Source organism: Mercurialis annua, linkage group LG2, assembly GCF_937616625.2.
Source record: "Mercurialis annua linkage group LG2, ddMerAnnu1.2, whole genome shotgun sequence".
NCBI classification, from domain to species: domain Eukaryota; kingdom Viridiplantae; phylum Streptophyta; class Magnoliopsida; order Malpighiales; family Euphorbiaceae; genus Mercurialis; species Mercurialis annua.
This window is the reverse complement of record NC_065571.1, coordinates 8,238,891-8,255,786: the sequence shown is the minus strand read 5'-3', so window position 1 is coordinate 8,255,786 and position 16,896 is coordinate 8,238,891. Positions and strand designations below refer to the sequence as shown.

Genomic DNA, 16,896 nt, shown 5'->3' with positions numbered 1-16,896 from the left:
ATGTCAAACCTTACAAAGCTTGAATTTACGGCACTTGATGTATCTGGAAAAAATTATCTGTCATGGATACTAGATGCAAAAATACATCTGCAAGCCTCAGGTCATGAGGACACTATTAAAGAGGGAAATAATGCCTCTACTCAAGATCGTGCAAAAGCAATGATCTTCCTTCGCCATCATCTTGATGAAGGATTAAAAAATGAATATCTCAGTGAAGATAATCCACTTGTTCTCTGGAATAGTTTAAAAGAACGCTTCGACCATCAGAAGACTGTAATTCTTCCAAAAGCTCGTTATGACTGGATGCATTTAAGATTGCAGGATTTTAAAAGTGTTAGTGAATACAATTCTGCAATATTCCGAATTAGCTCAAAGCTAAAATTGTGTGGAGAAACAATTACTGATGAAGATTTATTAGAAAAAACATTTTCCACTTTTCATGCATCTAATGTGGTACTCCAGCAGCAGTATCGTGAGAAAGGCTTTAAGAAATATTCAGAGCTGATTTCTTGCCTTCTAGTGGCTGAGCAGAATAACGAGCTGTTAATGAAAAATCATGCGGCACGACCCACTGGTTCTGCTCCATTTCCTGAAGTAAATGCGAGCGCATATAGATCTCATCGTGGTCGTGGTCGTGGTCGTGGTCGTGGTCATGGTTATGGTCGAGGTGGAAATAATTACAACCATATCGGTCATAATAACTCCTTTAAGCATAAGATTCACCACCAGAAGTGGGATAAGAAAGAGGAGAAACAAGAAAACAAGAACAATGGACAATACAAATATCAAGTGAAAAATGTCGATAGTAAATGTTATCGATGTGGCATGACTGGGCATTGGTCGCGTACCTGTCGTACGCCCAAACATCTTGTTGAGCTTTACCAAGCTTCCCTCAAGGAAAATGGAAAGAATATAGAAACAAATTTTGTTTCTGATGATGATTTTGACCACAGTCTGATGCATAATGACTCTATAGACATGACACATTTAGATGTTTCTGATTTTCTTGAGAACAATAATAATGAAAACTAATCCAGCATGTATTGTAATGTTTTTATTTACTTATGTATTGTTATGTTATTCTATAATTTCTTATGGTGAATTTTTCTTTGTTTGAATTAAGAAGCATATGGATAATTCTCAGCATATTGTTTCGTCCAAGTTCAGTAATGAAGACATATGCCTTGTGGATAGTGCGACAACCCACACTATACTCAAACACCAAAAATATTTTTTAAATCTTAAAAGATGTCAGACAAATGTCAGTACAATATCTGGTAAGGTAAAATTAATTGAAGGCTCCGGAAGAGCTATTATTCTATTACAAGGGGGAACTATACTTACCATTAATGAAGCATTATTTTCCCCCAAGTCTCAAAGAAACTTGTTAAGTTTTAAAGATATTCGTCTGAATAAATTTCATATTGAGACAGAAAATGATGATAATATGGAATATCTTCATATTACAACGAATGTTTCAGGTAAGAAACATGTAATTAAAAAATTACCCACATTTTCTTCTGGTTTATATTATACATATATAAATGTGGTCGAGTCACATATGGCTGAAAAGAAAAAGTATTGCGATGCTTCAATACTAAAATTATGGCATGAAAGATTGGGTCATCCAGGATCAATAATGATGCGGAGAATAATTGACAGTGCACAAGGACATCCATTGAAAGGTGAAAAAATTTCCCAAGTAAGTAATATGTCATGTACAGCTTGTTCTATTGGAAAATTAATTGTGAGACCTTCACCGGCTAAAATTGAAAATGAATCACCTTTATTTCTTGAAAGAATTCAAGGTGATATATGTGGGCCAATTCATCCACCATGTGGACCATTCAGATACTTTATGGTATTGATTGACGCATCCAGCAGATGGTCACATGTTTGTTTATTATCAACTCGCAATGTTGCATTTGCAAGATTTCTTGCTCAAATTATTAAATTGCGTGTTCAATTTCCTGATTACACAATTAAAAGGGTAAGACTTGATAATGCTGGTGAATTCACATCTCAAACATTCAATGATTATTGCATGTCTATTGGAATCACAGTTGAGCATCCTGTTGCACACGTACATACACAAAATGGTTTAGCTGAATCTCTAATTAAGCGCCTTCAGCTTATTGCTAGACCATTAATGATGAGAACTAAGCTACCTATCTCTATATGGGGACATGCTATATTACATGCTGCATCATTAATTCGTGTTAGACCTAGTGCATATCATAAATACTCCCCATTACAATTAGCATTTGGTCAAGAACCAAATATTGCCCATCTTAGAATTTTTGGTTGTGCTGTATACGTGCCAATTGCACCACCACAACGCACAAAAATGGGTCCTCAAAGAAGATTGGGAATATACGTTGGTTATGTGTCTGCATCCATAATTAGGTATCTTGAACCTTTAACAGGTGATGTTTTTACAGCACGTTTCGCCGATTGTCATTTTAATGAAGAAGAGTTCCCACCATTAGGGGGAGAAAATAAACAATCAGATAAAAATATTGCATGGTGTGAACCTTCATTATTGCATCTTGATCCTTGCACAAAACAATGTGAAACAGAAGTTCAAAAGATTGTGCATTTGCAAGCTGTTGCAAATCAATTACCTGATGCATTTACAGATACAAAAAGAGTGACTAAATCATATATACCAGCAGTTAATGCCCCTGCTAGAGTTGAGATTCCAAAAGAGAATTCTGAAAATAAAGTCGCTCATGAATCAAAGACACGCCAGAAGCGTGGAAGACCGATCGGTTCAAAAAATAAAAATCCTCGGAAAAGAAAAGGAGCAGACAATCTCGATCATGCTAGCAAAGAGAAAGGTGTTCCTGAAGAAACACAAGATAAAGAAAATACTCCAGAAGAGAAAATAAATGAGGTTAACCAAGGCAATGCCCCAGAAGAGGATATGAATGTAATTAATCAAGACAGTACCCCAGAAGAGGATACAAATGAGAATAAAGAAGAAATCTCAATTAATTACAATAATACAAAGATTGTGTGGAATCGAGACACAATGGAAAATATTGACGAAATTTTCTCTTATGCTGTTGCATGTGATATCATAAATGGAAATGAGGATCCCGAACCGAGATCGGTTATTGAATGTCAAAATAGACATGATTGGGATAAATGGAAAGACGCTATGCAAGTTGAATTAGAATCTCTTAACAAGAGAAGTGTGTTTGGACCTATTGTCCTCACACCTAAAGATGTGAACCCGGTAGGTTACAAATGGGTCTTTGTACGAAAATGAAATGAGAAAAATGAAATCACAAGATATAAAGCTAGACTTGTTGCTCAAGGCTTTTCTCAAAGACCTGGAATTGATTATGATGAAACATATTCTCCTGTCATGGATGCAATTACATTTCGATATTTGATCAGTCTTGCAGTTTCTAAGAAATTAGAAATGCGTCTCATGGATGTTGTAACAGCATACTTGTATGGATCGCTAGATAGCGATATTTATATTAAGGTCCCTGAAGGATTTAAAATGCCTGAAGCATTAAATAGAAAACCCAAAGAAATGTATTCAATCAAATTGCAAAGATCTTTGTATGGGTTAAAACAATCAGGACGCATGTGGTATAATCGTTTAAGCGATTATTTGATAAATAAAGGCTATGTGAATAACCTTATTTGCCCATGTGTTTTTATCAAGAAATCAACATCCGGATTTGTGATTATAGCTGTTTATGTTGACGATTTAAATATTATTGGAACAGACAGTGAGATCAATGAAGCAAGTGTGTACTTAAAGGAAGAATTTGAAATGAAAGATCTTGGAAAAACCAAATATTGTCTTGGTTTACAAATTGAACATATGCACAATGGTGTATTAGTGCATCAGTCAAATTATATAGAAAGATCTTAAAACGTTTTGGTATGGATAGAGCAAATCCTTTAAGTACTCCTATGGTTAATCGATCACTGAATGTTGAAACTGATCCATTTCGTCCTTGTGGAGAAAATGAGGATATTCTTGGTCCTGAAGTACCATATCTCAGTGCAATTGGAGCACTTATGTATCTCGCTAATTGCACTCGTCCTGACATATCCTTTTCTGTCAATTTATTGGCAAGATTCAGTTCAGCTCCCACGAAGAGACATTGGAATGGAATCAAACATATATTACGTTATCTTCGTGGAAGCACTGATCTTGGTTTATTTTATTCTAACGATTCAAATCTAGAATTGATTGGTTATGCAGATGCAGGTTATTTGTCTGATCCTCATAAGGTTAAGTCTCAAACTGGATATGTATTTACAAGTGGAGGTACTGCAATTTCTTGGCGGTCACAGAAACAAACAATTGTAGCCACTTCCTCAAATCATGCTGAACTTATTGCATTACATGAAGCAAGTAGGGAATGTGTGTGGCTTAGATCAATAACACAACACATTCAAGAATCTTGTGGTTTTCCAGTCCATAAGAGTCCAACTGTTCTATACGAAGATAATGCTGCATGTATAGCACAAATTAAGGAAGGATACGTCAAGAGTGACAGAACCAAACATATACCTCCAAAATTCTTTTCATACACTCAAGAACTCATAAAGAATCAAGAAATTGACATCCAGTATGTTCAATCAAATAACAATTCATCTGATCTCTTCACGAAGGCACTTCCTACAGCAACATTTAGAAAACATGTTCATAATATTGGAATGCGCCATCTGCGAAATACATGAAGGATAATCTATGTTGCAATGAGGGGGAGAAATTACGCACTGCACTCTTTTTCCCTAACTAAAGTTTTTATCCCATTGGGTTTTTCTTTAGTGAGGTTTTTAATGAGGCAGTACGACATAGCGTACTTTGGAACAAACATTTTGTCATCCAAGGGGGAGTGTTATGAATATAATGTGAATATGGTGTATGACAAAATTACCTATCCAATTAGGTGAAAAAAATTTCAACCCTCCATTTTTGACATGTATGTAAATGCATTAATTACATGGTGGGTGAAATTGCCTATAAATAGGTTTCCATCCATGTAAATTTCACAATTGAAAATACTCATCAAAGAAGTAAAATTCCTCCTAAATATTTGCTCTCTTGTTGCATTATTGAGTGATCACTAATTATTAATTAGTTTAGTCTATAAGCATTATCTATATTATCGTTAAGTTTATAAAATTATTGTCATTGATTCGATTGTTGGAAATACTGTATCATTGAAGTGTTGAAAATTTAAGATAGATTAAGACGAGCTGAATTTGATTGTTGTAACAATCAATTGCATCAGATGACACCATTACAACCAGCAATGATTTAAACTGTTTCATTTTCATTTTTTAAATTGCTTCTAAAACTCTGAAACTACGCTTCTCAAATCAGTATTTTTGTTCTCCTACGAGATAGACTGTCATTCACATAACAGAGTGACCGAGTTGAAAAACATCAAACCCAGAAAAAAGGTTTAAGCATCCCGCCTGAACCTTGGACTACTAGTACTAAGTAAATTCACAAGCATACTCAATATTGCTAAATCCACAAATGTGTTAACTGCACTAATTCTCATCTTCTTCAAAAACCAAATGTACTCACTTCTAACTTTTATTTCATTCAGATTACATATTTGTACTCTCAGCTGTGATAAAATAACAGTTCAATGTATTCAAATTGAATGGGAGGTCAATAAACCCAAGTAAAGGTGACAAAAAATAAACCAATTCAACGTTGACACGGATAAATATTACACACGGACCCGAAACGAGATACTGAATGATTCATTACTCTTAAACCAAATATTCCATGCTGAGTGATGCATAAGATACATTTGTTGGTTTTATCAATAAAGTCCACTTATGCTTTTCAAGTACCATCTTCATTCGCTTTCGTTTAAGATTGGAACAATGAGCGGTTTCATCTGTGCCATATATACAATAGCCCACCTGACAACAAAAGAGGGAATGTAGTATCAAGTAGAAATTAACTACAACTTTATGTGGACGTAACGTGTTCTCAACTTATTAAGCCCAAAACAGAATAACACAGCAGGCCAGGAATACAGATTCTAATATGCTATATACTATTTTAATTTAAATGCACTCATAGCAGTTAGATGTAGGGTTAAAACAAAAACTCAACGGCCAGCTGACACTGAATCATCAAGTAAATAAGCAAATAGAATCCAATCCATGAATGTTAGAAAGAGATGAAATAATGTAACAAAAACTTATGTATACTTTGAAAGGAGATCCAAAGCATTATCATGTCACGTGTACTATACAATCACTCTATTTTCCGAATTGTTATTCCAAAAAATCTAGTGAACTACTGAACTCTCACTCACTATGAAAAAGCAGCATATCGACATATAAAAGGTTCCATATTAGAATAAAGCAAAGATATAGGTCATTTTCTAACTGAAATTCTAAGCAGTTCTGCTTCGAACATGATGCAAGTTTGATGTCAAAGCCTTTTCTATAACAGCGGAGAAGCAGAATATTCACACATGCAAAAAGCCCAATAATTACAAGATAAAACTAAAACATTTCAGTTTATTTTTCAATTATACGACCACAATTATGAAGTAAGGAGCCTGATAGAGAAGTGACTTTGACAAGGGATAATATTCTTCACAACCCAGTTTTGGATACAGTTTAAGTAAACACTGTTCTTAGCAGTTAAGATAAGTAAGCTAATCACATGCAAAAGAGCAATTTTTCCAACAGAAAGGGATATAGTTCTGTCTAAGATTTCCCGTTTCTCTAGAGGGTTCAATTGCATTTCCGGCCTTCCAAGTGGTCCAAAACATTGGGAAGAAAAAGCAGCAAAATCAGTATCAACACAATTTCAGTAACCAGCATGTACTTGGATCTCAGTAATACCTTGATTAACGCGTTTATTTATATGAAAAACTAAATCTGCATCGATGCCAATTCATGCTATTTCACTCACTAGACTACAAACCAAATGATCAAAACTAATAAAAACAGTTGCAAAAGGTAAAACTTACATCATCCAACAGCATACTACTGCTGTTATCACCAATGTCAAATGGAACCTGCAAAATCATATCCAAAGGCAGAATAAGATAACCCATTACAAAAAATAAATCCTTTTAAGCATATAATACTCCATTATAGCTAATTAAAGAAACCCTAAAAACCAAACAATCCAATTGGAATTACAGTTGACTCAATCAATTCACTGAAATTCAAACCTAATGGCCAGTTTATAAATGCAGCATAAACATTAACAGAAATAACATAGTGAGATGGAAGAAAAAAACATTACAAATTAGTGGAGGGGCCTCTATTGAAGCAGATTCTGGTACAAATCGACGCAATTATTCCGATCACAACAAAAATTAAAGTCGTCACCAAAAATCCCATTTTTTAACCCTAATTTCCGATCTCACAGATTTCTTGGGATACCAAATCAATCCCTAGATAGAACGAATATCGCAAAGAAGTAAAGGGAACTGAAATTGCCTAAAAGGTGAAAACAAATTACAAGGAGTGTTTGGTAGCCGAGAAACCGATTGAAATTTTCTTGTCGCGAGATCTAATTTGGATGATTGCCAAAGTGTAAGGCCATAGACATTGAAGCAGTGATTGGGCTTCGTCGAACATTTGTTTTGGGCCTTTTAAAATACATCCATGGCTTTACGTATTTCAGACTTGACTCGTGAATTTGTATATTATTTATTATAGAAATAAAAAATAATTTAACAATAAATAATTACAACATTTTTTATTTTAATATCCTCACTCGGTGTAAACATTTTATAGTTAAAATATAAATTATAACTGCTAAAAATATCTAATAAAAAATATAAATTAAAGTAATTATACTTTTTAATTAGTAATTTTTTTATAATTATAAATTGTGTTTAAGTATAAAACATCAAATAATAATTGAAATAATCGGTAATTATGATAATTTATCTTATTTAATATTTTAAATGATTGTTTTAATAGTTTAATTTATTAATTAATACTTAATATTTATACTAGAATAACACAGTTAAAAATCAAAAATAGTATATTAAATTAGTACTCTAAACAATAATTTTAACATATTTTTTATAATGAAAAAACAGATAAAAAAAAGAACAAAGCAACACCAAACACAAAAAACTTAAGAAATCTAAAAAAATTTAACGCAGCAAACACTTAACCAACACCAGCTTGATTCAAACCATCAACGTCTTCCATCGAGTCCTCGTTGTCCTTTTTTCCACACTTCAGTCAAGACATCAGTCACCTCTTCAATCCAGACCTGGGCACCTAAAGTGGCTGCAAAACTTGCCATCCCATCCGCTAGCTTATTTGCCTCTCGTGGAGTGAAATTCCGCTGCACCAGATTAAAATTACGCGCCAAAAGCTGTAACTCGCAGAATATATCTCCCACCTCCGTTCTATAAGCTTCTCCAGAAGACATGGCACTGATACGCTAGCTATTATCGCTTTCCAGAATAATCTTCGAGAAAGCGCAATCCTTTGTAGTTTGGAGAGCATTGCTTCACTTTATGCAACCAGAGGATCGCCTCCTTTGCCAAGCAGCCTTGATCCTGTAGCAAGAATCTCCCCTTGAGCAATTCTAGCCAAAAGGCATAATCCCCACAGACCATTTCTCATTTTTACAGCATCAGAATTGATTTTAATCCACCCCCTCTCCGGGTCTCTTCCATTTCGATAGTCTCACCATAGAATGCGATTCTGAGCTAATATTTGCTTCTCTAAAATCATTTAAAACCTCCAGGCTACCGGCAAGAACTCTATCCCAGGTTAAAACAATATTCTGGAAACACAATTGGTTTCGAGCATACCAAATCATCCAACAAATTGCCCAGAAAAGCTCCATGTCCTCCATCTGAAAATTCTTCATACAAGAATCTGTCCAGAGAAGGAAATCTTCATTTGCACCCCTCCTCGTATCCAGGCCCCATCTACTACCAAACCAAATACCGCGAACCCATTCACAATCTCTGAAAATATCCTTTTTCCCACAACGACAGGACAACCCGTCCCCAATCTTTGCTCTATGGAGTATAGCAGCTTTGGTGGACAAACTATGTCTCATCAGCCCCACACAAAATGCTTCAGTATAGGAAAAATTTTCAGATGCCAAATTTTGTTCCACGACATCAGGCAGCCTTCTCTACTAGTCGTAGATGAATGAACAGAAGTTATTACCGTCTGACGCAAGGTAATATGCCGATTTGACCGAGAAATGCCCATTATTGGAATAGTGCCACAGAACCCGATCATTCCCATTACTCTTTCTCCAAGGGATCTCTGTAATTTCCTTTGCATCATACCCCCTGCAACACTCATCAATTACAGTCTCATCCCAACCTTCGCCATTAGGCAATAGCAAATCTTTAACTCTCATGTTCAGATCAACTTCGGCAGATTTAGGGTATGCTTTAAACAGGCCATTCTGTGGAATCCAAGGATCATGAAAAACTCTAATATCTTCTCCATTGCTGACTTTCCATCTGAGCCCCTTCTTAAGCAAACTTATATCTCAGTATATGCTTTGCCTCAGTGACATCAACTAAAGATTATGTTAAATACAGACATCATTCAATATGTCCCCGAGGTCAGTTCCTGCGATCGAAGAGAAATAATAAACTTAAAGACACGGGCACACAGCTTAATAAGCAAGAAATAAAGCTATTTCTCTAAACAAAAAATTAATGCTAGAATGTTACAAAAATAAGCGCACAAAAATGTATGCATTTTAAATTGCTGGTTATCACCAACAATGGTATTTTCCACTTTGCAATAAACTCATCAGAATGTTCATCAAATCATCACGTCCAAAAACAATTAAAAATTAAACAATACAACTATTACAAAAAATTCTTCTCCGAGATATGAAATACCTTTTAGCAGTTTGTTTTTTCTTTTCATGCATACCACTGCACGTCTTTAGCTCCTCAATGCTCAACAGGTCACTCATCTTACAATGCAGTAAACTACCACTGTCCGTGAATATCGGCGGGTTGGCCAGGCCCGGAATATATGTTAAATTCTTATCGTTCCCTTTCAGATATTCCATCAAAACAAGTGCTGTCACGTGGTTTAAAATTTTACAATAGGTGAGAAATGTTCGGTGCTTTGAATCAAAATCAACTTTCAACAGAATTAATAAATCATTTCGGTAAAAGTTAAGACTATCAAATCAAAATCCCAAAGAATTAATACCCAAATAAAGTTAAAAAAATGCTATTATTCAAATTGTTATTCACAACACTTCATAGTCTATATGTTAAGTCCCAATCATTCAACAAATACCCAATTTTATGATTGAGCATTACATAAATGCGTGGAAGCTAGAGTAGGTTTTAAAAAATACCGAGAGCTCGAAGCAGTTTTAGATCAAATTTTGAAGCTAATTTCTCACGACCAATCACTTCTGCTTTTTGAATTACCAGCAATTTTAAGCTAATCAACATATCCTGCATTGCAAAACGCACACACATTTTAACCCTTTTAAAATTGATTAATTGTCTCCATAAATTAAATAAACATTCATGCATTGATTCAAAAAAAGCAATCAAAACATAAAATTTCACTTACGAGCTCAGATTCGGATAGCGAACAGAGCCAGCTCACGTCTTCAACACTATTATTTCCTAAAAATGTATCCATTCTGTAATAATTTACAGAGTTCCCTTCTTCAACTAAGTACACTGTGTTTGGAAAAGATTAAAATCAACACTAACAAGATAAATTAACACAAAAACAATTTTACACACAGACATCCATTTGAAAATTTCCATCAAACTTACCATCAATAAGCTAATTAACAATCAAATTATTAATAATATTAGAATGGAAAGATTAAAAATTACAAGCAAAAACTAACAGTGATTAATAAAACATTTAATCAATAAAAAAATCTAAAACATTTAAAAGCTGGAATTAATAAAAAAATTAAAACATTCAAGTTATTGTCAGATAGAGATTACCTTTGACAAAGCTCGAAAAAAAAAATTACTAATTAAAAAAGAGGTTTCAATTTCTTTTGAAGATTTGTAAGAACAGCGAGGAGACCGAACTTAGATTAGAAGCTATGTCGATGACAAAGCTTCGCCGGCGAGAGAGACCGGTGAGGTGGTGTTTTCCGGAGGGTGCTTGCTTCCGTTTTATCGATGCAGCTATTAATTGTTATTTTTCACTCTATAATGCTATTAGCTTTTTAATCTTAACAAACAACTGATCATATCAAAAAATTTATCTTAAATATTTTTTTAATAATAATATCAAAAAGTTAATTTTAAAGTTTTTAATGGTTAATTGTTGTTTTCATTGTATTAATTATTTAAACAAAATTATTTCTGTTATTTTTATAATATAAAATATTTCTAAATGATCAAATTAATTTAGATTGTTTAAATTATACTAGTAATTTATTTTTAAATTTATTGACTCTTTAATATAATTTTTAAACTAAAAGTCGATTTTTTTATCAGAGATAGACCTATTCTAGGGTTAGTTGTTAACGGGGGTTAGCGGGAGTTAGTATGCATTTTTTAAAATTAAAATAGGCAAACCACGGTCTGAGTGAAAGTCGGAGTTCGAACCCCGACCTCGCAGTGCACTTATAACCATCAGGCCAAGTCCTTATGCGCAACTAAAAGTTGATTCTTATAATTACTTTTTTAAACTAAAAGTTGATTTTAATAATTAGTTTTTACTTATATAATACTATTTATTTATAAAGTAAAAATAATAATAAAACAATTATGCTATTTACTATATCATGTAACATATCAACACGAATAACTACTCAAATTTCAATAAATACTATATTACTATTAGTCCATAAAAAATTCATGAAGTTATCCAATAAGGTGTTAGAGAAATGAGAATAAAGAAAAAATAATGAGAAGAGAGATAAAATTATGTTAAATTTTCTAACACCTCATTAGATAGTTGTATGAAAAATTTATGGACCGGGACTAAGTAAGAATTTCTCATTACTATTTATCGCCATCCGCTATCGATAACGACTAAACCGAACATACAAAAATGGGCTTAAAATCATCCGTAGTCCCTGACTTTGGGGCCTTCCATCACCACCGTTCTTAAATTTCAATTTCGGTCCAAAAACCTCTTAATCTTTATGTCGGCGCTCATAAAATTCATTTTGTCAAAAAAATGACTAAAATACCCCTAAAACCTGCAATTAATTAAAAATAAAAAGACTAATTAAACCAAATTCAACCAACCAAACTTAAAATCACCCAACAAATCTAAAACAAACAGTTTTTTACCCTTAAAAGTAAAAATTATTACCCAAGAATCCTTCAATTTCCTGAGCGACTTTTTTTAAATTGATTAAAGGAAAAGTACAAAGACAAACTTATTCGATCAAACCACTAATGGCTGATGAGGTTTAAAAGACCCTTATTCATCACAATTTTACATTATTCTTGCTTGAAGCATCAGTTCATATATATAGAGGTAAAGGGTTTGTATGCATGTCTAGTTTCCAGCTTCATTTGCGCCACCGTGGGAACCTCCCTTTCCGCTCCCATATCCACCGTGGTTTCCACTCCCACCTCCTTTGCCATATCCACCTCCATATTCGCCTTTGCCTGATCCCTTCCCTCCGCCATATCCGCCTTTGCCTGATCCATATCCTTTGCCATATCCGCCTCCATATTCGCCTTTTCCTGAACTTTGCCCTCCGCTATATCCGCCTTTACCTGATCCGTACCCGCCTTTTCCAGACCCATAATTGCCATATCCGCCTTTTCCAGACCCATAATTATTGCCATATCCGCCATGCCCATCAACATTTGCATTCTTCTCTGGAAAAATGAAGAAATCAAATATTGTTAGTATTTAGTTAATTTATAAGCAAACACTATCATATAAGATTTCTATATAATACATAATTTTGCATGCATGCATATTAAAAAATGCTAAAAAAATCTAAAATCTTACGGTTTTGAACGGTTTCAGCAGCAAGGTCACGAGCTGAGATCAGAATAACAACAGCTAATGCAAATCCGAGAAGAAGAAAAGTCTTCGAGATCGCCATTTTTCTCCTTAGAAAAAACCGAAAAAGAAGAAGATATTTGCTTAAGTGAGTGATGAGGAATTAGAGCTTAGGGTTTCTCTATTTATAGATGACTTGCATGAGAGGAAATCAGCAGGAGTGAATTAGGGTTAGTAAGTCTGAAAATTTTGTCTGGTTTTGATGATAAAGTCATGTGATTCGTAAGCATTACAGAAATAAAGTAATGAAGATATTGTAATTTTGTTAAATTATTGTTAGTCTTCATGACTTTTTTGAGTATAACCATGAACTTGGAATTGCCAGAAAAGGAAATTTTGGTTTCCTTGAACAATTTATTTAAAACATAAGGACAATCTGTTACAGAATTTGGTAAATTGTATAAATCCTGGGAACATCCAAATTTTGCAATTCAAAGTTGGAAAAGTGATACTCGAACTACTATTAGTTGAATTAATTTTGTTTGTAATTATGACAGCAAGATATAGTGTTAGTTGGACATTCAAATAGTACAAAAATTAATGTAGAAATCAATTTAATTATCATGTAATGATGAGGTATATGTAAAATGAACATACCAATGAGCTGTAGTTTAAATAGTATAAGCGCTGAACAGTCAAGGTCGTGAGTTCATTTCTCCCACAAGCGCTCTCCCTTCCCCAATTTTTAAAACAAAAAATGTAAAATAAACATTTGCTTTTCTAGAAGTTCTTCTCAATTATAAATTACTATCAAAGTAAATCCCTACCAACTTGGGGGCCGTCTCCTAAAACGAAACTAACCCTATTATTAGCCTTCTTTAAGGCTATTGATTGACGGTGGTTTCGTTTTTTTTTTTAATTTTTTATTTACATCTTTCATATTTAATCGTTGTCTTTTGTTATTTTGTATTTTTTGTTTTATGATTGTTTTATCTTTATTTCTATGGAGTTTATATTTCTCTTTGTGAAATTTTTTATACTGTCCTTTATGAGATTTGATGTTCCCTTTATAGATCTTCTAACGTGATTTGAATCATTTATGATGAATTTTTTATTTTTATTTTTTTAATCGGATTCATTCAAAGATGTAATCCAATTGAACAATTCAGGTTGAAACTGTCAGAGCTGCATATTATATTTTTAATAAAGTGCATTTTGAATGTAATGCCCAATTGACGAAATCCAGATCAGTTGCTTGCAGAAGACATTATGATGCTTTATCAGCAATTTGCTGTTTTTGATTTTATATTGCTATCATCGGAAATTCTTATCTCATTGATTCTTGCAAGAGGGTTGCAGCTTTTGTTTATTTATTTGTCTCTTAATGTATTCGCAAGAAGTTATATATTTAAATTGTAATACTTTTTCTAGTACTGTAATAAAGTCCTACAATATTTTTTCTCGAAATAAAGACATTAATTTCTCTCTTAAAAATTTAATATATATATATATATATATATATATATATATATATATGACGCAAATTATCATGGAAATTACAATGTTAATTTGATTCGGCAATTTTGTAATCCATATTAATTATATTTAAAAAGAAAATTAAAAAAGATGAAGAGATTATTAATAATATAAAATATATTTTACTCTTTGAAATTTATTTTTATGATAAATTAGTACATATTTTGAAGATCATAGAATCTTTAAGAAATTATATATACCAGTTTATAAATACTTTCATGTTGATTAAGTTTTCTTAATGAATTTTCATGTTATTATAAAAAATTATATGAATTTTGCGGATAATTAATTATGAGGTTACCATATTATTCCATGTCCTTATGAGATCTTAATTTCCAAATTCATTAGAATAAAAGGCTCAGATTACGAACATGGAGACTACAAATATTTCGACCTCCGCTATTGCAGTCTTTGCAAATATAATTTTAAGAAATTATCAAAAATAATAATATAATTTTAAGAAACTTTATAAATAACTGATGTAGCGAAAGTTAAAAATAAACAAAGGACAATTTTAAGGTTCATGAAAATTTCATAAAACTCTAATTCTTTAATTTTATCCAATTTGTCATGAAACACATTTTGTTTCCATTATTTCCAACTATACAATTTTATTTATATGACGCTGATATGTGGTATTGCCACATCGCCACATAGACGCCACATGAGTAAAATTATATAGTTGGACGACATTATTAAAACGATATCGTGTGTTTCAGGAAAAATTGGATAAAATTGAAAAGTTTGAACGTTGTAAAACTTTCATGAAATGTTTGATATTTTTTGATTATTTGGCCTAATTTTAATAGCTGTTGATTACAAGAATATTGTCAATTAAACTTATAATCTCTATTGATTAAAAAATGAATACTAGAATGTAGGCATCAAATAACGCTGATTCAAGAGAATCACGAACTTTATACGGAATTTAATTTTAACCATGATTTTTAAAAGTTGTCATAAAACAATGAACTTTCATTTTTTTTCAAATTTATCACTGATTATTTTTTCAGTAAATTTTACCTTTAAATTTTTTCTTCAAATTCACCGCATTCCGGTGGCCACGTCATCAAAAATACACCGGAAATTGATTTGGTGATAAATTTGAAAAAAATAAAAGTTGATGGTTTTATATGGAAAAAATTAAAAGCCGTGTTTAAAAAGAATAATTTCGTGTAAAGTTCGTAGTTATTTTTATGAAATTAACACTAAAATAAAAATAATTACCCACAAATCCTTTTATTGCATGAGTAACTTTATTAAATTGATTAAAAGGAAAGAAAAAGTACAAAGACAAGCTTATTAAATCAAAGCACTAATTAAAAGACCCTTATTCATCACAATTTTTACATTATTCTTGCTTGAAGCATCAGTTCATATATATAGAGGTAAAGGGTATATGTCTAGTTTCCAGCTTCTTTGCCACCGTGGGAACCTCCCTTTCCACTCCCATATCCGCCTCCATATTCGCCTTTTCCTGATCCATGCCCTCCGCCATATCCGCCTTTGCCCGATCCGCCTCCATACTCGCCTTTCCCTGATCCATGCCCTCCGCCATATCCGCCTCCATATTCACCTTTCCCTGATCCATGCCCTCCGCCATATTCGCCTTTCCCTGAACCCTGCCCTCCGCTATATCCGCCTTTACCGGATCCATACCCGCCTTTTCCAGACCCATAATTGCCATATCCACCATGCCCATCAACATTTGCATTATTCTTCTCTGAAAAAATGAAGAAGTTAAATATTGATAGTATTTAATTAATTTATAAGCAAAAACTATCATATAAGATTTCTATAAAATACATAATTTTGCATGCATGCATATTAAAAAATGCTACAAATCTCACGGCTTTGAACGGTTTCAGCAGCAAGATCACGAGCTGAGATCAGAATAACAACAGCTAATGCAAATCCGAGAAGAAGAAAAGTCTTCGAGATCGCCATTTTTCTTCTTAGAAAAAACCGAGAATTAAGAAAAAGAAGAAGATATTTGCTTAAGTGAGTGATGAGAAATTAGAGCTTAGGGTTTCTCTATTTATAGATGATTTGCATGAGAGGAAATCAGCAGGAGTGAATTAGGGTTAATAAGTCTGAACATTTTGTTTGGTTTTGATGATAAAGTCATGAGATTCGTAAGCATTACAGAAATAAATGTTAATGAAGATATTGTAATTTTGTTAAAGTATTATTAGTCTTCATGATTTTTTAAGTAATTAACCATGAAGTTGGAATTGCCAGAAAAGGAAATTATGGTTTCCTTGAACAATTTAATTAAAACATAAGGACAATCTGTTACAGAATTTGGTAAATTGTATAAACCCTGGGAACATCCAAAGTTTGCAATTTAAAGTTGGTAAAGTGATATAGAAATTTTAAAATATAATAATGAGATTTATGCAAAATGAACATTTGCTTTTCTAGAAG

General features: G+C 32.9%; 4 protein-coding genes across 6 annotated transcripts; 1 reads left to right on the top strand and 3 right to left on the bottom strand.

Annotated features, from left to right (window-relative positions):
• Nucleotides 1-1,032, top strand: LOC126668114 (uncharacterized). Its single transcript, XM_050361330.1, has one exon. The coding sequence runs from the start codon at nucleotides 1-3 to the stop codon at nucleotides 1,030-1,032; it is 1,032 nt and encodes a 343-aa protein (XP_050217287.1).
• A 4,515-nt stretch (nucleotides 1,033-5,547) lies between these two features.
• Nucleotides 5,548-7,574, bottom strand: LOC126666672 (V-type proton ATPase subunit e1). Its single transcript, XM_050359508.2, has 3 exons — nucleotides 7,268-7,574; nucleotides 6,987-7,034; nucleotides 5,548-5,919 (listed from the first exon to the last, which is right to left on the bottom strand). Exons 1-3 carry the CDS (start codon nucleotides 7,363-7,365, stop codon nucleotides 5,853-5,855), a joined length of 213 nt encoding a protein of 70 aa, XP_050215465.1. The 5' UTR covers nucleotides 7,366-7,574; the 3' UTR covers nucleotides 5,548-5,852.
• Nucleotides 7,575-7,999: 425 nt separating this feature from the next.
• Nucleotides 8,000-11,195, bottom strand: LOC126666771 (uncharacterized). Its single transcript, XM_050359632.2, has 5 exons — nucleotides 10,956-11,195; nucleotides 10,564-10,676; nucleotides 10,340-10,442; nucleotides 9,867-10,053; nucleotides 8,000-9,588 (listed from the first exon to the last, which is right to left on the bottom strand). Exons 2-5 carry the CDS (start codon nucleotides 10,633-10,635, stop codon nucleotides 9,582-9,584), a joined length of 369 nt encoding a protein of 122 aa, XP_050215589.1. The 5' UTR covers nucleotides 10,636-10,676; nucleotides 10,956-11,195; the 3' UTR covers nucleotides 8,000-9,581.
• A 1,077-nt stretch (nucleotides 11,196-12,272) lies between these two features.
• On the bottom strand, nucleotides 12,273-16,666 carry LOC126667490 (glycine-rich cell wall structural protein 2-like). Of its 3 annotated transcripts, none has more exons than XM_050360475.2 (2): nucleotides 16,320-16,646; nucleotides 12,273-12,803 (listed from the first exon to the last, which is right to left on the bottom strand). In XM_050360475.2, the coding sequence occupies exons 1-2, from the start codon at nucleotides 16,414-16,416 to the stop codon at nucleotides 12,475-12,477; spliced, it is 426 nt and encodes a 141-aa protein (XP_050216432.1). In that variant the 5' UTR covers nucleotides 16,417-16,646; the 3' UTR covers nucleotides 12,273-12,474. The 3 variants fall into 3 exon arrangements, with proteins under 3 accessions (XP_050216432.1, XP_050216431.1, XP_050216434.1); XM_050360474.2 differs by lacking the exon at nucleotides 16,320-16,646 and adding an exon at nucleotides 12,940-13,106; XM_050360477.2 differs by lacking the exon at nucleotides 12,273-12,803 and adding an exon at nucleotides 15,707-16,192 and having other exon boundaries at nucleotides 16,320-16,666.
• Nucleotides 16,667-16,896: the final 230 nt, after the last annotated feature.